At 40.8% G+C, this 22,057-nt stretch overlaps 1 protein-coding gene across 2 annotated transcripts; it reads right to left on the bottom strand.

Moving 5' to 3' along the window:
- Positions 1-1,024: 1,024 nt before the first annotated feature.
- On the bottom strand, positions 1,025-21,679 carry sh2d3a (SH2 domain containing 3A). 2 transcript variants are annotated; one of them, XM_034130290.1, is made up of 19 exons: positions 21,515-21,679; positions 21,240-21,331; positions 21,013-21,130; positions 19,800-19,858; positions 19,523-19,680; positions 10,707-10,746; positions 10,464-10,580; positions 9,214-9,357; positions 8,299-8,594; positions 8,106-8,191; positions 7,747-7,866; positions 7,151-7,308; positions 6,875-7,057; positions 3,904-4,065; positions 3,357-3,472; positions 2,778-2,949; positions 2,565-2,676; positions 2,039-2,224; positions 1,025-1,272 (listed from the first exon to the last, which is right to left on the bottom strand). In XM_034130290.1, exons 2-19 carry the CDS (start codon positions 21,327-21,329, stop codon positions 1,076-1,078), a joined length of 2,514 nt encoding a protein of 837 aa, XP_033986181.1. In that variant the 5' UTR covers positions 21,330-21,331; positions 21,515-21,679; the 3' UTR covers positions 1,025-1,075. The 2 variants fall into 2 exon arrangements, with proteins under 2 accessions (XP_033986181.1, XP_033986183.1); XM_034130292.1 differs by lacking the exons at positions 19,523-19,680; positions 19,800-19,858; positions 21,013-21,130; positions 21,240-21,331; positions 21,515-21,679 and adding an exon at positions 12,908-13,304.
- Positions 21,680-22,057: the final 378 nt, after the last annotated feature.

Here is a 22,057-nt window from a genome sequence, read left to right as displayed (position 1 = left end):
CGCAAGATTGGATTACAAAGAAAGGCAATGAGAGCTTCTGTGCCTTACACAGTCAATTAACTAGTTCAAAAATACTCTTACTTCTTCTCGATTATTGAAAAATCAAGAATTTATGACTATACAAATATTATTTATATCAAAAGTTGAACTGCCTATCTACTTTATTAAAGTTCATTTTGAGGTTTCAAGCCATATCACAGTAATTGGTCCATCGTTTGTACACTTAAACTTTTGATTTAAGCGCAGAGAAACTGGATACATCAGATGTCTAGTGTCACCCTGCAGGAACATCACTCTGCACAGCGAATCTGTAATATTCAGAAATAAGAAAAACACTCTAGAGGGGGACTCTAAAAATCTCCCTCTCATTGAGCCACATGTTTACCTATCTCTTTCTCTACCACTCTGTCCTGCACTAGTAGACTTTTTCAACATTTAAGGGGTATTATTGTATGATACAATTCTAAAAGGAAAATGTATGTATTTACATGTTGTGTCTGAGTCATAAAGTGTAAAGAAAAATACATTGGTTGTCTTTTTTTGTTCATTTAGAATATTATTTATGAGGAATAGTACACGCAAACATTACACAAATATGATTTATTGCTTTAGAAACACTGACATGAAATGAACACAATTTCCAGTGTGGCCTCTCACAGCAGCAGGTAATGTAAAGGGAACTCTATCAGTTTGAATCATGATGGTCCTTTGGACACAAGTATTTAAAGAAGAAGTGGTGTGGTGTGTGAACACTGTCTCAGTATCAGAAATGCACATTCGTAAACAGATGCTAGTTTTTTGGTTAACATTTCCAGATCGCCTGAATCCAACACAGCCCTTTTCACAGTAAAGGTCTGCACAGGGCTCTCTTAGTTCAGACATAATTCTATTTTTTACAAGTTAAGTTGTCGCTTGACAACTTTAAAGTCTCTCACATTTGAAAAATAAACGTTCCTTTATGTCTGTGTGATCTCAGATGTGAGATCTCTTTAGCCTCTCACCCAGGCTAAACTGAAAATATTTCCTCCAGTGAAGAAAGTCCTGACTTCCCTTTCCCTCGGGGAACTCCTGAGGCTCAGGTTAGTGGCTCATGTTGTTGTGGGGTGAGCTCCACTGGTTCCAGTTTATCCGAGAGGACAGAAAGAATCATGTCAAACTTCTCGTAGCGCTCCTCTCTGCTGGCCGTGGCCCCCGTCTGACCCCAGAACAGCCGCAGGGCGAACTCCGTCCGGAAAGCCTCCAGCAGCTCGGGGACCGGCTCCCAGCTTCCTGCTGAAGGACGGGACAGACATCCCATCAGACACCAAGAATGAGGTCATTTCACATCAGTTTAACTATGGTTTTTTAGGATAATATACAATATACTATTGTACGTTCTGCCAGTGCAAACATGTTTACTCTGCCTTACAACAACAAGAACCACTCATAAGAACAGTGATTTAAGTTCACACATTTTTTCTTGCACTTTTACCTTCAATACAAACAAAATTAAGAACTATTCCAACCTGTTGCATAAGTCAAGAACATAAAGTCTGCCTCTCTCTACTTTTTTTTACTTAACCATTACAGTTAACCCCCTAGACTGAATTAATGTATTTAAAAAATGAACTAAAATATAGAAATGTATAAATAACTAATTTGACTAAAATAAAGTAATGCAAAATATGTTTTCTATATAATTTGGTCAAATTGGCTGAGGACCTTTTTTCCTTAGATTTGTATTATTTTTATTTTTGGCAAGCCAAATAATGCTAATCAGTAATTGTTGAGAATCTTTTCAATCTTTGGTAAAATATTTAATAAAAAGAATGTGCCTGCAAAAGGAGCCTCACTCAACATCTCCTCATGAACAGGTCACATTCATGTGTTGTTAAAAAAACACAGGATATTTATATTTAACATTTGGATTTTGCTTTATCTGACTTTAATAGTTTGTTTGTACTGATAAATTCAGTACGAACAAACTTCATAGTAACAGATTTAGGATAAGAATACTGTGATGTGTGTATATTTAAGGAGAGAACCATGCTGTGTGTACCTGTGAGCAGAGTGTGTGCGTGCTGCTGATAATCTTGTGCGTGCAGCGCAGCGCTGCGAGCTGATTGGAGGACGTCGTAGAGGAGCTGACAGCCACGCTCACTGTTCTCCACCGGGTCGTCGCCCTCCATCGCCATCAGCAGGGGAACCAGGTGAGGCACGGCTGAGGGACCGTGGACTCCAGAGTCTACAGGAAAACACATGAACAAAAAAGATTCAACGCATCACATGTATTATTTTAAAACGAAGGGTTACAGCGCTATTAATACTGCACAGCTTCACACAACAAAAAGGAGAAGAGTGCTGAACCGTTGAAGTGTTTTATAGATTTTCTGGAGTACACACAGTGTCTTTTGTGGCTTCCAGGAAGTCTGATAAATTGTCCTGAGTCGAGATCAATGTGGCTTTTCTCCTACTGCTTTTGATTTCATATTGGAGACAAACAGTCAATACTAGCACTTACTTTCATTGTACTGAACAAATAAAAAGCACTAAGTACTTAAGATGTTTCTTAGTTTAAAACTCACCGTCTCCGTCATTCAGCATGTTCATGAAGGGTTTGAGTTTCTTCTCAAATAAAACTGCAGTCTCCGTGTGGTTCCTCCTGAGCGCTCGCCACGTCATCTCTAGTCGCGTTATCTGCACATGTGCAAGCACAAACATACCAAGTGTGTTGGTAAACTCCATCCAGTTTGCATTTTACCTTAGTTTAAACTATATATTTGTCATATCTTCTCCACCTGAGGCAAATCCAGAGCCTTCATCACGGCTGAGAAGGAGTAGAGGTTGTGGGCGTTATCTTTCAGGGCCTGAGCCAATAAGATTAATTTATGTAAAACAGTTGACCTCTGGCTCACAGTCCCTGTGCAACCCAGGATGTCCACAGCGACTCCCAGTGCTATTAGATGATGCCTAAAAATGATAAAAATAATTAGAGTGCATACGATTTAAGTAAGGCAGAATGTGAGGACAGCTTTCCTCCTTTCCAGTGGGGAGCTGGGAAAAACCTGAAGTCAGTAAGGCTAAATGTTCAAATGTAGAGATTGTCGTTGTATTTTATGTTCATCCAGTATTTACTTTGTAAAGAAAAGGATCCTGATGAATGATCACAGGATTCCTTCTTTGAGAAGTGGATTCATTAATGTTTGCTAAGTTATTTTCTTTAATTCTAAGTTGCTTGACAAAAACTTGATTTATCCTTAAAAATCGTATTCTTATGTTTGAATGTGCACACCAGCTAGCTCCACGGTCAAGTTAACCCTCTCTAATGAGGCAATTATACGTAGTCTTTTCTCACTATCTGTGTCATCTTCACGTACCTTTCTAACAAATCCTGTCGTAATTGGCGTCCATGTGGCAAAGTGACAAGTTCCAGCCCCGATCCAACTCCCATAATCCTCTTCTGCTCATCGGTCACCCCAACAATGCGTGCAACCTGCAGCGTGACAACAATCACAAATCACTGCTCAGTAAGGTTTTAAATTAAACAGTTCCTTGATGAGTGGTTATTCATGCTACTTGTGGACATTTGGTTTGTTGAATTTACCAAAAACACCATATCATAAAACAGGGACCATATTCATCAAGCTAGGGAGTCAAATGTTTTAATAAATGTATTAGGACTTAAAAATACTACTACAGTAAATATATAAGACACCACAAGTTGGTCCTAGATGGCTGGAGTACATGGACATAGAGTCACAATGAACAATATGTTAACAGAAGCAACATGACTAGTTAGTGTAGCTATGCCTAATATTTGCATTAATTTAAACATTTGATTGTCTATGTTGCATTTATCAGGTGTGTCATGTCGCACAAATAAAAACATTAGATACATCCAGTATGTAGAGGGTTGAGAGTTACCTGGCAGTCGACACTGAGCATGTGCATAGCGGTGATGTCGGCGTTTGAGCGATTGAAAAGCTCTTTGAGCGCCAGCAAGACGCCGGGCTCTAGAGGTCGGTTGTTCTCCGGCAAGAGCAGCGACTCAAACTGATCCAACTGGAAACACGAGACCAACTCCACCTGTGATGGAGGAAAAAGCACGTCACGTTAAATCACAACTGACCCTCTGTGCTGTTACAAAGTGCAGATATACAATCTTTGAGTTGTTCAAACCAAATGTATTCTGGAAGTTATTTGCTTAACAAGATCAAATAAATGATTATAGCACTTCAAATGGACATGTAACAGGTAAGAAACAACGTGAGCATAGATGCTAATCATTTCCTTTTTTCAAATTGCAACATAAAAAAGTTTTAAAACAGGGTTGACAGTTCTGTCATTGATTACAAAGATCTGCTTTTCATATTATAAGGACATTGAATACAAATAATTAAGTGAGAAAACAGGATTTAAAAAGCGAGAAATAGACAGTATGCATAAAACATAATATGTAAAGTATGTGATCAAAAAGTGCAATCAAATTATGGCTTGAATTGAAAAACCTTATCAACAGAATGTGGCTCTAAAGCAGGGGTGTCGAACTCAAATACACAGTGGGCCAAAATAAAAAAATGGGTACTAGTCGAGGGCCGGACTGGTTCAATGTTTATTGCAAAACGTATTGAAATGAACTTATTGCACATATTAAACCTGGAACTAACAAAGCTTAAATGATTGCCTATAAAAACAACATTAAACATTAAATAATCAGTTGCATTCATTTCTTATGGCTCAATCTGCAGCTTTTCTGGAGTCATTTCTTATGATTACATTTTTCCACAGGCCAACAACAGCTTCAAAAAAACTATTTCCCTCAAAGAAAAAACCAAACATGCCCTGTTGTCTCAAGAAAAAAAGTGCAGAAGGAAACATCCATTAAACTCAGTGTGCTGCTCTGTGATGCTAGTTCAAGCCAGATACTTGGCATCTCATCTTGGGCGCAAGTTCATCAATGTTTGGGGTCAGGCTCTGAGCTGAGGAAACCCTCAGGATTGAGTGAAGGTGTGCGTGCAATATACCGGCGGGCCAGATCTAATAGTAATTAGAAATTATCCTGCGGGCCGAAATTAAATCCACCAAGGGCCTGATTTGGCCCCCGGGCCTTGAGTTTGACACATGTGCTCTAAAGTGTTGACATCATTTAAAAGACGTTTAGTGTTGTGTTGCAGAGATACTGAGATTAACATGCTAACCGGCTTATCCTGTCTTTTTTTCTTGCCCTGCTGTTACTTAGGCCCCGCTCACACGGGACCGTTTGTGTTTATGCACAGTATGCGTATTCAAAAAAGTCTTCCGTTCACATGCATTCGTTTCATTTAACGTGTCTGTTCAAACGAGGCCGCTGGAAACGCTGTAGTACATATGCCGGGACTGTAAGTGGCGCTGTAACTTCCGCCAAAATACACCAAAAGCCGCGAAGAAGAGCAGCCCGAGCAGCCCCGCTGCAATGTTGCCATGGCTACCCTTCTGTTTAAGCCCCGCAGTGTATTTAGCAACATGTAGTTCATGTAATTCTCCATGTCCACTTGTTGCTGATGGTTGTGATAGAGGAGCTGTAGATTTTGCACTAATATCTGTAGCATGGTCAGTAGCAGTAGCACTAGCAGTAGCTACTGACAGGAGGAAGTGTGTGGCGATTGCTGATATTCAGCGGGATATAGTCATTTCCTCAGCATATGGATAAATGCAACGGGGAAGTTAACTGAAAGAAACCGAATCTGTGGATATTGCATCGACCGACCAAGAAGCACGTCTCCGTGGAGAGGACGGCTCAGAAAGAGAGATATTCTCTACAAACACCGGGTGAGATCGCACCTTTGTCAATATAATGGATCAATGCATGAAATCTGACTCTGTTTATTTTGTTTAAGGAGTATATTGGGCGTTAACAATTCTGGTTTGCCTTTTATAATATTATTTCATTCAAGAACCCCTTGTGCGTTTAATTAACACAGCTATTTTTGATAGTTGCTACAGCAGTGAGCAGGAGAGGTGGGGCTATCGCTATTTTTTCAGGAAATATTCGTATAGAGGTGATTACACGGACTCGGTTGACCCCCCAGAGCGTTTCGTTTGCAAATCTATCCACCTTGGGACCCGTTATCGTTTGTGGGGTCCGTTTCTATCGGCCTCGTGTAAATAATAGGGCTATACGCACGCGAAACTATGCAGATACAAGCAGTTTTCTCCTCGTGTAAACGGCGCCTTAAAGGGGACCTATCATGCAAAATGCACTTTTGTACGTCTTTTATACATGAATATGTGTCCCCGGTGTTCCAGGGAACTCACCAAGTGTCAGAAAACACAACCCTCTCTATTTTCCTCCATACCCAAATCTCTAAAAAAGGGGCTGCAATGGATCTGATAAAAACTGATCCAGATTTGAACACTGTCCTGACGTCAGGACAGTGGCGCTACGGCTATTGGGCCAACTCCACCAATCAGGAGGAGACAGCCACGGCCATTGCCGTTCGAAAGCGCTGGAGACGCTGTAGTACATATGCCAGGCCTGTAGATGGTGCTGTTCTCACAGAATCAGCCCTTGCAAAAACAGAGCTAACATTTTTCAAATTGAGCAAAATGAGGCATGGCTAAAATGCATGATCTGTTTGGTATTTTGAAAAGAAAAAAGTATAAATATGCCTTATATAGGTATGGTCCTACACTATATTATTCAAATATAGCATGATAGGTCCACTTTAAAATAAGTGACTGTATATTTAAATTATAGACCCAGTGTTCGAGGTTAAATGTTTCCCCCCTTTTTTTCTACGGGGCAGGTACTGTAGTTCTGTACTACACGTTGCACTTTTAAGGAACTAAAACTAACAAAACACTGTTGTAATCCTTTAAACATTACACAACCTTTATCCAGACATTTATCACTTACATGTGGCTTTTCAAAATGCCAGTCTTCCACTTCTGCTTTCTTCTGTGGTAGCGCTGGCAGCTGTAATGACTCTTCGTTTTTCTCTGCCTCCAAAAAGCCAAAGGAAGTCTCGGTGAGGCGGGCGCGGCTCTGCCACTTCTCCTCGGCACGCAGCCGGTCCACATGACCTATCTTCTGTGGCACCTGGGCACAAAAGCAAGCAGACGTAAACTCTCCATGGATGATTTACAGAGTGTAGGAAATAGAAAAAGCATAATGCAGGAAAAAGGTATCTACCTGGACGACAAGCTCATCGTAGTAAGAGGAGGGGTCCACGTTCCGGTCTCTGGGTGGGGGAGGGATGGAGTTGGGGAAGAGAACAGAGACTCTCAGAGGTTTAGGAGGAGCTCTTGTGTGCAGCTGTCCATCTGAACCTCGCAAAGTTACACCACCACCTGCAGGGACAGAAGGGAGTTATGTGTCTGTCATTGGCAGTCTCCACATTTGCAGGAGGTGCTGCTGTGGTATTTGAACTCTTAGGGACAAGTTTGGTTCCAGAAAAGTTCAAGGAAAAAACAACTCACTGAACTAAAATAATTGTTGCAGAATTATCATGAACTTACAGACCCTTATATTATTATCCAAACATGGAAGTTCTAAATGTTGTCGTCCTCAAAAATATCATATCGTCCTCAAATATCCTTAAAAACTCTCTTCAGGCAGCTCAAACCCTCAAATTCAGAGGGTCCACTAAATGTGTGCTGTTCTCTCTCTGTGTGTGTGTGTGTGTGTGTGTGTGTGTGTGTGTGTGTGTGTGTGTGTGTGTGTGTGTGTGTGTGTGTGTGTGTGTGTGTGTGTGTGTGTGTGTGTGTGTGTGTGTGTGTGTGTGTGACCTGGAAAGGCAGGGCGTGAGTGTCGTGGTCGGGGGCTCAGCAGGGGTTCGCTGCCCGTGCGAAACACTGGCGAGATCGGGGCGGGGCCGGTGTCCTCCTGCTTAGTGTTTTGTTGAACCCCTGGATGAGGAGACAAAAAAAACAAAAGAAAACTCATCTTAAAAAATAATTTCATCTTTCAATAAACATTGCTTTGACAAAAATAGATGCAGTGCGTAGAACGAAGAAAGAAGCGCCGCTAAAAAGACGACTCTTCCTGACAGCACAGTGGCTGTATATAATATTGACAGCAGATGGACAGAGCAGCAGGTAGCGGACATTAGAGGTTAGCTGGAGAGACACATTTAGGTATAATGTACCAGTTCGTAGGTTGCTGTCAGATTGTGCAGACTGAAGGGAAGGTCTGCGTCCAACGTTCTCCAAGTTAGAAGGCTGACTTCCACTCCTGCAAAGCAAAGACATCAGTGTACAGAATATATTTGTTTGAATGTAGTATTTCAGCACTTTAGGATTGTATGTGGACTGGAATACATTTCAGCAGATTTTTCCCACCTTAGCAGCGGATTGATGATCTGCAGTGTGTCGTTGTGTGCGGAGCTGAAGCTGCGCCTTTTGCTGGCTTGATTGTATTTTTCTCTGTCTGCACCTTTAATACTGCTGATGCTGCTTGAGGAGTCTGTTTGTCGTTCGATGATGACACGCAGAGGAACGCTCCGTGTGATTGGATTAAAGATCACAGCGCCTGAGGCCTGGGAGATGGGCCGACGCCCGCCCACATAGAATCGGATCAGAGCAGGTACATTGTCAAAACGATCCTCCTCAAACTGGAACAGCTCCCGAGAGTAGCCCTGTCGCACAGATGGAGGCACACACGTAAAATATCGAGCAGGGTTTTTAAAGGAATGGTAAAATCTCTTTTCAGACCACGAAGAGGCTAAAAATACAGTAATTGTAGCTTGCAAAAGAGAAGAGGTCTGTTTGGATTCATAGCAGTTAACAGTAGTGACCCAAAGTAACGGCAACATGTTTAAGAAGCATCAAAAAGTCTACAAAAATGTACTCTCCATCATTGTAATAAATCCCTGAATGAAAGCTGCGCAGGTTAAAAAACACTAAAGAGAAACCTACAGTAGGTGAGCGTCTGAAAAACAATATATTTATTCTTTGGTTAGATGATCTGCACCTCGTATCTATTTAGAACATAACGTCTTTAAATATTGCAATTTGGTCTTTGGGTCATTTTTTTAATTATTTGAAACTGGGAAAATAGCAAAACATCAGCTAAGCCCAAGGTGGCATCTTAAAATGTCTTAATTTGCCAAACCAACACAAAAACCCAACAAATACAAATTGATGAATCTGAATCTGTGCCCAGTTAAAGTTGGCATTGTTGCTTGGTAAATTATTTAAACTATTTATTTGTTTTCCCCTGCCTGTCGCATATGGACCGACATAACATAGAAGTACCTTTTTAGGACGAAGGATCACTCTTATGATCTTAAAGTGCATGGGCCCATTCTTCCAGAAGCAGCTCAAAACGTAGTTCCCGGGGGCGGAGTTCGAATCTCGGACCAGGAAGTCTCCGTCCCTTTCAAACAGAGACTCTGCAGCCTGGAGACAAGGCAGCATGTTTAGTCATCAACAGTTCAAGGGCCGGATACATTGCAAGACTTTGGTGTTAGACTGCATTAGTTTTAGGTGTAAGTATCTTAAAAGCTGGCAACTGAGTGACTTAAACTGAAGTTCCCTTAGCTTAGATTAGCATAAATACTGCTAGGGAAACGGCTATCATGGCTCTGTTCAAAAGTCACAAAATCAGCTCATCTAAAGCACACTATGTTAAATGTTTTGTTTGCTTAATCTATACATAACTCAAGTGTAAAAAATGCTTAACAGGTGCAGAACTTTTTTTAGGATGACAGCAAGGCTCCAAGAAATCTTTTTCCTATGCTTGAGTCACTTTAGATGTGCTGGTACGTGGATTTTGTTATCTTTTAACATGGCCATGCTACCTATTTCACCTTGTTTACAGTCTTTATGCTAAGCTAAGTGGCTTCTTCCTTAAAGTGGACCTATCATGCTATATTTGAATAATATAGTGTAGGACCATACCTATATAAGGCATATTTATACTTTTTTTTTCTTCAAAATACCAAACAGATCATGCATTTTAGCCATGCCTCATTTTGCTCAATTTGACATTTTTTTGCTCTGTTTTTGCAAGGGCAGATTCTGTGAGAACAGCACCATCTACAGGCCTGGCATATGTACTACAGCGTCTCCAGCGCTTTTGAACGGCAATGGCCGTGGCTGTCTCCTCCTGATTGGTGGAGTTGGCCCAATAGCCGTAGCGCCACCGTCCTGACGTCAGGACAGTGTTCAAATCTGGATCAGTTTTTATCAGATCCGTTGCAGCCCCTTTTTTAGAGATTTGGGTATGGAGGAAAATAGAGAGGGTTGTGTTTTCTGACACTTGGTGAGTTCTCTGGAACACCGGGGACACATATTCATGTATAAAAGACGTACAAAAGTGCATTTTGCATGATAGGTCCCCTTTAACATTCATATTCATGCAGACGTGAGAGAGCTTTTGGGCTCTGCACAAGAAGGTGAATAGGCACAATTCCCAACTAAAAAACAATTTATTTCTACAATTAGTGTGTTTAAAAATGTGTGAAAGTGTAAACACAGTGATAATAGTAGGATCCATTGAGCACCTCTCGCCTCAGCGGTCCGTGGTACCACGCGTGGCTTGTCGGGTCGTCAGTACTGAGCTTCAGCTCCTCCTCTAGCTCCTTCTTCAATGAATCCATGTCTTTCCGACCACCAAACACCTACAACGCAAACAGTCAAGCAGTGATTTTCTCTACATGTTTTCTGTGCCTTGTGTGAGAGTATGAAGGAAATTATGTTAAAAAAGGAGAGGAAGCTAGTGAGAAGCTGTGTGCTTAACCTCTTACCTTCAGCTGACTGAAGTATGCGCTAACACTCCTCCTCTTGCTGAAAAACAAGAGCAAAGCGGTGATTTAGAGCCACACAACTCAACCCCAGGGAGCCCCAGATGACGTTGGCATGTATTTCCTTTGAACATGAACAGCACCAGGAGGATAGAAGGCCACTGCCAAGGCCTGGATCTGTCATTAACACCACACAAAAACTGAGGGACTTCTAATAGCCTGCCTCTTCCTTCCTCCCCAAGCTTCCACCTTCCTGCCTCTGTAAACACAAGGCTGACAGATGAACGGCTCAGAGAACTAACAGCTCGAGTCGACTAGATAACCCCCAGCAATCTCATTAACTATTCTAGCAAATCTACATCTATGAATGCCTGTTGCTGTGTGCGGCCATGGGTTAACAATGTGGCACAAATGTAGTGTTCTTGGATAGCTGGAGGGATGTGCATGTGGTGTGATGGTAGCTTGTGTACCCTGCTTTGCCTCTGAATACAACTATCAACAAGCACAACAACTACTTTGTTACTTCTATTTGCTGTTAACTAATTAAGTCAAATGTAAAATCCTGCAATAAATCCTATTTTTTATAAAGACAAAACTGGTCTTGTTGAAACTGTTTTAGAAAGTTGTTGATTTAAAGCTGTGATCATAGGCCATATGCTGTGGTGCTGTTAAAACAAACCCCCTTCAAATATTTGTAACCTTGCTGATCAGCATATCAGCAATGCCGTCTAAACAATAAAAACAAGTTTGAACAAAATCGTTTTCCTCTGCTTTCCTTATAATTAAAACCAACATTCATACATCTTTCCATACATTTTCTGATTAACCATTGTGTTTCCAATCACAAATGTCTAAATGTCGTTTCAAAGCACTCCGTCTGCTATAGACTTATAAAATGTATGCACCCACCATGTGTTCATTTTAAACTGGAGGATGTAAAGTCACTTGAGGTTTTTTTAAAACCTCCAAACTCACAGAAAAACAAAGCAATTACCTCATTGGCTTTTGTAGCAGACAAAATAGCTTGTTCTGTATGACTAACAGTCCAAAACCAAAAGATTATAGAAATTACCATCACATGGGACAAAAAGTAACTGCAATCTTCACGACTGTTGCAACATGTTTTGCTTTTTTCCTGAAAAATAGCATATTATCAAATCAGTTGCCAATCAACTATTTTATTTATTGACTTGTGAGTTCAACTCTACACCACTATTTTGCACTTGTATTGTGTTTAGGTTGACTTAATTTACTTAATCGTCATGTTATCGAATATCTAGATTAGAACTCTGTAAAATAATGTATGATTATAATGAAATGTATTGCATTATACTGGGGTTTCCAATAGTTAATCTACCCTACATTATGTGAAAGGGGTGGGGAAGTGTTTTTCTTTTGTCCAACAACAGCACAACCTAAAGCATCCTAAAGCATCCTAAATGACCATAACCTTTGATTCAACACAGTATTATTACCTGCCGTTGTATTCATTATAAAAGTCTGCTGTCAGACTGAATTATGTTTATGCTGGGTGTAGCCTAACCTACCTCATAAAATGACAACAATAAAATGACAACTGTTCAAGTGGCATGTTCAAAATGTGCCCAAATAATTCACAACACTGACATAAATACACAGAAACCAAAAATAAATCTCAGCTTTTAGATTTATTACGAGGTAAGAGGGTGCTACATCCTGTTTGAGGGGCGTTGGCCCAGGCTGCACAACAGAAACACCTGTGCAACGTGCTGCACAGCCCCTATGGACAAATGTAACAAGACCCCGCATTTAACTATGTTTCAAACTATTTTATTACCAGCCAACAAGTATACCTCATAGTGAATTTCTATGGTTAATAGGCCTACTTTTCATTGTTCTCTTCTGCTCTAACGTGATGTCTTCTGAGTCAAGATTGTGCAACAGGTAGCTGCTGACGTGAACTGCTTCAGGTAAGGTAGCAAGCAAGATAAAACCAAAGTAAGTTATGTCGACTTTTCTGTTAAAAAAATGTAAATACAGTGGGATTTTAACAGCTTAATGTGTCACAAAATAAGAGTTTAGAAAGAACTGCACACCAAACGTTAAACAAGCTGGCAAACAAACGATCAACGGTTGACTTACATCGAAAGTCTCGCGTTAATTAACGTTAACTTAGCTAACCGTTTTTCAAAAAACGTTCCATGTTCAGCGGCTAACGGTCCTACCTGTCAGTCCGCCTCACAACTCGCTTTTCCCGGACATGTTTCACTGTTTCTTGGTCCAAATTAACACCGACAAACAACAACAGCTGAGGAGTTGTATGTTCAAGCTGTTTCTCCGCGCCGGTCCCTCCCAGGCAGCCCCCCTCCTTCGTCTCCTCGCCCTCCTCCTCCTCGTTTCGGACGAGTTCCCACAAGTTTTCCCGAGCTCTCCTGCTTCTCCCCCCGCCCCAGGCCCCGGTGCTGAAACACCGCTATCTGCCTGGCATTCCTCGGATACCGACACAAGCCGAGCTGCTAACACAGTACCTGGCTGCAGTCAGCAGTAGGCTATATGGTAGGTGGCTGTACAGAGAGGTATGTGCCCATAAATCCACCATATGGTACTGGTTTAGTCTCTTCAAACGGTGACATCACTTTTTATTAGACCAACTGAAAGTTATTGCCCAACACACACTGTTTTCAGGTCTGAATTAGTTCACAGCAGCACAGTGGCGGTCCTAGACCAATTTCACAGGGGGGGGCATGCTGGGGTCAGTTACTTTATTAAGAGGGGCACCTTCAACTTGCCACAAAATACAGTGATCTCAAAATGTTTAGTTCAGTATAAAGTCATAGCATCCCAAATAAACATGAAATACATGATTGGAATTTGTTTCAATAACTTTGTTATTTGTTACAAAATTAGTTGCCTCAGTTATGTCAGTGCTTTTTTCAGGAATTTGTTTTATCATAGACTCTTTGAAAAGTTGCCTACCTAGTAGTAGGATACATGAGGTCATATATTAAGACAATTATTTGTAGTGTTACATCCAAGTTTTCTTAAATATTTGTGCCATTTTTTTAGGAATAATATGTTATAAATATCAGGCTAGAAATGTAAAATAACCTCGGTAGGCTAAATTCTTTCCGAATATAGATATGAAACTGACAGTTTGAAGTGCAGTATGTTGAGAAGTGCAGATTTCTGTCTTGGTATGATAAGAAAAAACTAATTTGAGATACAATTATTTAAAGATATGTATTGTTAAGATACACACAGATACGAATAAATAAATATGGATATTCCCATGAAAGTTCCCAAGGCATCCTCTAATGCTTACTTTTGGTAAATAAGGAGAAATGTTCAGATGCAAATGTCCGAAATGTTGTAAAATAATCACCTAAATGTGAAATGTTGATGTCTAAAAGAATAGTTAAAAATGTATGTTTTGTATGTAGTGTTTCATATCAATCAAGTATCTTTAAATTACAATTTCTAAATGTTTTCACCCATGACAAATAGTTCAAAAAGCATCTTGTAGCAGTGATTTGCAGACTGCGCATTCATATTTATATGTTGTGCAGTCAAGGGTGTAACTTTGGTTTGAGAAGTGGGGGGGACACAAAACAGGGGGTCCTCCGCAATGAAACATTTTCTCAATTTAATTCCATTTCCTGACTTTCTACAAATATATTAGGAACTATAGTGTTAACAAATCCAAGAAAAATGTGTAGTGTATATAATGAGTGTGCACACTTATCTAGTATCCTATCCATGTGAACCCGTTTTATTTGTGATGACCTCACATCCTCTAGGGGGGTCCGGGGGCATGCACCCCGGGAAGATTTGTTTCTTTAAATTGAAGTTGAATGCATCAATCTGGTGCACTTTGAGGGCAACATTAAGAGATTTATGGATACAGTTCTCAACACTCATGAAACAGAACTGTATATATTTCAATAATCAAAAAACCATTAGAATATGCTCACAAGCAATAACAAATCATTGATTAACTCCTCTCTCCTATCTTTATTTTACCTAGTCTGCATTCTTTCTTTTTGTTTATGCATATTTGACTAATCACTCTCCTTTCAAACTGTGTTTTTTATTTTTGCACTGACCTATAGTACACATTGGAAGGATTTCTTAACTTATTTTATATACAACCAATATTACATAGATGGAAATATTTGTTTACATAGATGACCAAACCGTTTGAGACCCACTGAGATAACTAATCTCCGTTAGCTCCGAGCTAGCACCAGATGCTAACAACAACAACCCCTGTAACTCTCTCAGTCTCTCTCTCTCTTTCTCTCTCTCTCTCTTTCTCTCTCTCAGTCTCTCAAAGTCCGACAGGAAAGAGCTCTCCCTCTCCTTATTGTTGAAACAGCTACTAATCTCCGTTAGCTCCGAGTTAGCACCAAATGCTAACAACAACAACCCCTGTAACTCTCTCAGTCTCTCTCTGTCTCTCTCTCTCTGTCTCTCTCTCTCTCTCTGTCTCTCTCTCTCTCTCTCTCTCTCTTTCTCTCTCTCTCTGTCTCTCAAAGTCCGACAGGAAAGAGCTCTCCCTCTCCTTATTGTTTAAACAGCTACTAATCTCCGTTAGCTCCGAGCTAGCACCAAATGCTAACAACAACCCCGTAACTCTCTATGTCTCTCTCTCTCTGTCTCTCTCTCTTTCTATCGCTCTCTCACAAGATGCGCTCGTGCCACACACACACAGACGCTCCTCCGTGACGATGACCGCTTGCGTAAAAAAATAATAAACACATTTAAAAAGTGGGGGGGACACAAATGGGATTTTGAAAAGTGGGGGGGGACATGTCCCCAGTGGAAATTACGCCCATGTGTGCAGTTATGTGTGTTTATCCGTTATTTTCCGCATCTCAGCCAATCAGAGCGAGGACCAGGCCTCTCTGCTTCCCTTAGCCTAACATGTTTAGTTTACAACCTTTATCAGGGTGTCCGCGGGGTAGGGCTGTGCAATTAATCGTATTTTAATCGCAATTACGATTTTGGCCTGCCACAATTACGAAAACAACATAATCGAACAAAACAATTATTTTGCTTTGCTAGGTTGTGACAGTGCACTGCAACATATTTGATCTAATTAGGGTCTGAGACCTAGGTCGGCGAAGACCCTATTGAAATCGGTCGCGCAGCGACCGATAAACCTTTGACCCCCGCAACATATGTGAAAACTCACCAAATTTTGCACGCGCGTCAGAAGTGGTGCAACTTGCGATATGTAATTGGTTCCGGAACCTTGCGTAAAAAATTGCGTAGGCCACGCCCACTTCCGTTTTTAACGTAAACTCCCCCCCACTTTAACTTTCACGTAAACGAACGAAACTCGCGACGCATATCTAGGGTGCGGAGACAAACAAAAAAGCCTCTTGGAGGGGTATAAAATAACGTACAGGAAGTCGGACATTTTGAATTTTGGCGTCGGAAAAACGCGATTTATCCTCTGCACGAAATCTATCTTCTCCCAGGAACTTTATCCGTATGACTCGAAATTCGTCGGGTAGCGTCTCGAGACATGGGCAATTCAAAGTTATCACAGAAGTTTTTTTCTTTCGCACGGCGTAGCCGTGATTTGGCGCCAAAGTTCGCGTTCGCTTGATGCTAGGCGATCCCTCGCCATGGAACACGATGATGTCATAACACCAACTGACATACTCAGAACGCCACCAAACTTCACATGATGGTTAACACTGCGGCCCTGAACAGCTCTACGTCAAATTTGATGTTACTTAATATGGCGTTACCATGGCAACGCATCCCTCGCCATAAAACACGGTGTCGCTGTAACTCCAATGAACACGGTCCCATCGTCCCCCAATCTTCACTTTTATATCACCGGTCCATGCCTCAACAGCTCTACGTGAAATCTGAGATCTCACCGTATGCCGTTTCCATGGCAACGCATCCCTCGCCATAAAACACAATGTTGTCTTAAGTCAATGGAAAATGATCCAAACTGCACCAGACTTCATATGATGGCTAATGGTCCGGCCCTCAACAGCTCTACACCAATTATGGGATGTCATCATATGCCGTTGCCATGGCGACAGATCCCTCGCCATGACACACGGTGTTGTCTTAACTCAATGGAAAATGGTCCAAACAGCACCAGACTTCAGATGACAGTTAATGGTCCGGCCCTCAACAGCTCAACGCCAATTATGGGATGTCATCATATGCCGTTGCCATGGCGACAGATCCCTCGCCATGACACACGGTGTTGTCTTAACTCAATGGAAAATGGTCCAAACTGCACCAGACTTCAGATGACAGTTAATGGTCCGGCCCTCAACACCTCAATATGACAATAGTGAGTTTTCCTCAAAAGCTGTTGCCATGGCAACGCATCCCTCGCCGTTAAGCACGATATTGCTTTAAGTCCTGTGTAAATGGTAAAAAAGTGTTGAAATTTCACATGTGTGCTAACGGTCAAGCCCTCGAGACATATATGTGTCAGTTTTGAGATTTCGTCAAATGTCGTTGCTATGGTAACAAAATGGTCGCCGTGAAACACGGTTTTCTCATAACTCCAGTTAACATGCTCCAAACGGCCCAAAACTTCACAGGTTTGATAACGATGCAGCCCTCAACACATCTAGGCGTATTATGGGGTGTCATCAAATTCCGTTGCCATGGCGACAGATCACTCGCCATCAAACACAATGTTTATGATACTGCTGTAACTCCTAAATACATTGTCCGATCGGCCTGAAACTTCCCACGTTTGCCAACGGCCGAGTCCTCGAGACACCTACACACACACCTCGACATGCGGACAACAGCCTGCGGAGCGTCGAAGACCCGCTCAACGCTGCTTGCAGCTTTAATTAATTTTGGTCTCATTTATTTGTATTTATCATATTTATATATGTTTAGTAGCTTGTGGAAGTGTGCTCCAAAATATTTGTTGATCTTGTTTATTGGTATTTATTATTTTGATATTATTTATTTAAATGTATCATTTATTTTATTTATTTTTGTATTGGTTTTTCAGTTGAATTATACGTTCAGAGTAATCAACAGTTAAAAAGATACTGTTCAAATTATTATTTGTATTTGTTTTAAAGTTCAATAAATGGATTTTTTCAAAGTCAATGAATAATCGTATTTAATAATCGTGATATCAATTATTGACCCAAATAATCGTGATTATGATTTTTGCCATAATCGCACAGCCTTACCGCGGGGTCTTAAAAAGTATTAAAAGTTGAGAAATCAATTTAGCGAAAATTAAGGCTATTATAAAGTATTAAACGGCATTTTCCAAGGTATTACATTTTGTAGCTTGTTTTCAAAAAGTATATAAATTGTCCAAAGAGGTTGTATTCTAAAGTGTGCCTGAATGTAATCATTGCGTAGGTGTGTAGTGTGATTATTTCTAGTTTATTTATGGCATCCCGTTGGATTTGACATCATCTGAACAGGACATCGCACGCTCACTGCTTGATAGCGCGCGAAGGTCTGTTTACGCCGGTTGTTAAACAACATCGTTACGGGGAAATGCAAGTTTGCGTCCAAATGGTTGGAAAATAAGGAGGAAGGACAATCAATACTGTATAGTACATGTGAGATAAAGTGTGTCGCCAATATAACCGGTTAAAACTGGAAGTGGTGATGAGGTCTTAAAATGTATGGAAAGGGTCTTAAAAAAGGTCTTAAAAGGTATTACATTTGACTTCAGGATTCCTGCATATACCCTGTTTTAGTACTCATCACTTTATGACTGGGGAGCAGAGAGATGTGCCTGAACTTGAAAACCAGCCTCCATGTATCCTCTTACAGTACTTGGCAGTTGTCTAACTCAATTATGTATGAAAGGATACAACTTAAAAATGATTAAAGGGTTGGTTCAACCAAATTACAACAAGATAGAGTCTTTTTCTCACTAGCTTCTTTTGTTATTAAGACAATTTGGGTTTTATATGCAGTGAAAAATAACATAATTAAATCAAATGGCAACATCTGGCACAGGTACAGTAGGGCCCTAACCCGAGGCCTCTTCAGGAGCATTTCTGGTTGGAAAGTCAGTTCAGTCCAAAGAAAGGATGTCCTAATCATCAACTTTAGTACTTTAATAATACATTCTTAATACAGCTGCAAAAGACAGGCTTCAGTAGTCACGTTAGTTAAGGTTATTCAGGTTTTGCCATGTTGTTCAGGCAAAGCAAAACACTGAAACTGGAACATTATTCTTTCCTGGAAGACAAGTTGCGGTTGAGGTTTTGAAAAGGTACATTTTCAGTATCACCTCAAACTGATTTACCCAGGCTCTCTTCCATTTTATTGTGGTGGGATAAGAAATATTTTATGTCAAACCAAAATTTCTGAATGATTTAATAGCACTCATGATGGAGTGGAAAAGCCTTTTTATAATTTAGGTCAACTGGCCCTTTAATGCTGAAAGGGAGCCTGCACTTCAAGATTAACAACTTCCGAACACAAACACACACACACACACACACACACACTGGCCTTTGTCACTCAGTCCTTGACCACTCACTGAAGGGGGAGTGTGCCCAAAATATCAAAGTCCTAAGGTGTGTTGTTTACTATGTTAGTCATCAAAAAGCAGCTGTTCCCCTGGTTGATGAAAGTACATAAAGTAAAGATCACAATTTCATTTTAGATCCTTAAAGGCTTTTCATTCATATTGTCATTTCAGCCTGTTTACAGACAAGTGAGTACGCCTTCTTAAGCATACAAACTGACATTTTACGAGGCCCTAGTTAATCATTAGCCAAACCTGAACCTGGAGAAAGTTGCACACAATTACACTCTTTCACATACACACATACACACACACCAGGCATTGTGGGTCATCTTACCTGCGTTTGCTGTCCTGACAGCGCTCCGCCTCACTGATTGCGTTATCCTCATCCAGGGGGCGGAGCTGCGTGCAGGAAGCAGAGAGGCGGTGTTTCTTATCAGCGCGCTGGAGGCGGGGCAGGACACTCTGACGAAACAAATCCTTACTCGGCTTCACCTGCAGGACATGGTAGAGACCCAAATATACAGTGATTAAATTGACTTGTAAAAATGAGCTCACATACATGTGGTGTGTGATGTTTGTTATGCCATGTAGACCCAAATTCATGGCCTTACCAGATCCATAGACGACCCCAGCGAGTACTTCCGGCTCACCCTCCGCTCCGCTTTCACACCTGAGTGGACAAAAAGACACTTTAGGAATAGGGTTGGAAAGTATTGATTTGCTAACTTGCTTAGCTAAATAAGAGAAGATCACTATGTCAGTCTGTTGAATAGGAAACAGGAATAAACACAAGATGTTTCAGTCAGGCAGCTAATATCCATATTTAACCTAAATATATAACTATTCCTCTAATTGGTGTGCATGGATAGTAATATACCAAAGACATTGTGACATCATCTTTCAGACTGTCTATTTTCATGTTAACCTTCTTTAAATTACACTAAGCAAGAACCTTCCAGTCAACACAAATAAACATACATGTTAGTATAAGGTTTTGACTTAATAAACCAGGATGCACAAAGTCTCAACGCTAAGCATAAATACGTTTAACAACTACTTTCGCTCAGCAAGTTAGAAAGGGTGATTCAAAGATAATGTTTTATTTGTACGCTTGTTTCATCACACAGAAACACAGGAACACATTTTCAATTTCCTTAAACTAAAGATAAGCAGATTATCTTGTAAAGTTATATATTAAATCTGTCAGTCTGCACTTAATCAGCTAAATTATATGAGGCATGTAATTATGTGTCGCTGTATGCACTAGCCCTGGAGGACATAGCATAGATCAATATAGAACAAAAATAATCAAACTGTTTGCACATCAGCAATATAGCTGGGTATTGAGCTTTATTACTCTTGAAACTACTGATCTAAATGTGTCCCTATTACATAAAGTATTTAAAAGTACGGACAGCTGGTGTCAAATGTCTGGTTAGATTCATGCTTAATTTTCTTCTTTTTAAAACCAAAATTGTTGTTCACCATCTTAGCTACAGCTGAGACTGATGGGAATGCCATTAGCTTTGCAGTTGTTTGTTCACCAAAAGCAGCACTTGTACATTTCAAAGAAAGGCATTAAAAGAACTATTGATTTGGTACAGTATATGTACCAATATCCAGGTACTGTACTGGCACTAATGTCAAATGATATCCAGGCAATATAATAACAATTATTAGTAAAGTTTTTGTTTTTTATACTCTGTTGGTCTAGTTTAGCTGCAAAACAAACATGTTTCCACTGGATAAAGATTAAGATCAGACCATTTTGGTTTCAATTAGAATATTTCTGTGTCTGTGTGCTGTGTTTGCTGTGAGTGTCACCAGGTTGTGGGTCAAGTGTCTGTCGGTGTATTGAAAGGTGGTTGAGGATGGTTTCTCTGTGTGCTGGCTCCTCTATCCCGGCATCCTTCAGCTCTACATCTGTCACACTCAGCAAACCCTGCAGAGAAGTGAGAAGTAAGAAATAATAAAGACAAAACTAGGAGGTAAGCACAGCACAAAATAGAGAAGAAATATCACACAGTTGCATGTTGCTTATATTCACATACCTCCAGGCCATAATATTCCCTCTCAAGTGACTTGGTGTACTGTGGCAGGCCGATCTGTTTCAGCCACCAGGCGATGGAGCGATTATTCATGTCTGAACAACAGAAGCAAAGGAGATACTAAATACATACCAACACACACACACACACCCATCTTCTGTAGAAGTTCATAAGAAAAGTGCTAATGAAAGAGTGAAATGACACTTACTTTAAGAAACCCCAAACTAAACCCAAGCAGAGTTGTTTGCCTTGCAGCAGCTACAGTATGTAACACCTACCTGTTTGCAGGGTCCACCGAGGCACAAGGAAATTCACTCTTCCTCCTTGTAATATTTTTATCTCATAATGCCTTTTTCCTCCTACTTTTCCTCTGTTTTCCTTCCTTCTCTGCAGCGGCTTTCATCTGAGATGTAACCTCTGTCATTAAGCTTGTCTCTCACTTCTGTTTGTGGTATTATTGGAAGCCCGCTCCCCCTCAAACCTGCAGGGTCTCTCACAAAGCCAATCAGATCGTACGGCGGGCACACAGTACCCCACAGCCAACAGCAAATCACAGTGCAGGGATTAGCATAAACTTTCAAGAGGTGGAGAGAGCAGGTTCAGGCATGTCATGAGAGAGGGAAAGAGTTCAGAAAAACAAGAAGGGTAGATTTGAAAATGTGAGGCTGATAGGCCGCTGTCAACATGTCAGGTCAGAGATAGGCATGCATCTGGTGTCTGGCAACCTGCCTGCCAGGTAGTTTGTCAGGAGATACGGTATCTGCAGGAAAAAAGGTGATGTGTGCAAGGCTGACACCTAGTGTTGAAGTAAAGCATGACAC

This window comes from Trematomus bernacchii, unplaced genomic scaffold, assembly GCF_902827165.1.
Source record: "Trematomus bernacchii unplaced genomic scaffold, fTreBer1.1, whole genome shotgun sequence".
Classification (NCBI taxonomy): Eukaryota; Metazoa; Chordata; class Actinopteri; order Perciformes; family Nototheniidae; genus Trematomus; species Trematomus bernacchii.
This window is presented reverse-complemented; position numbering and strand designations above follow the sequence as displayed.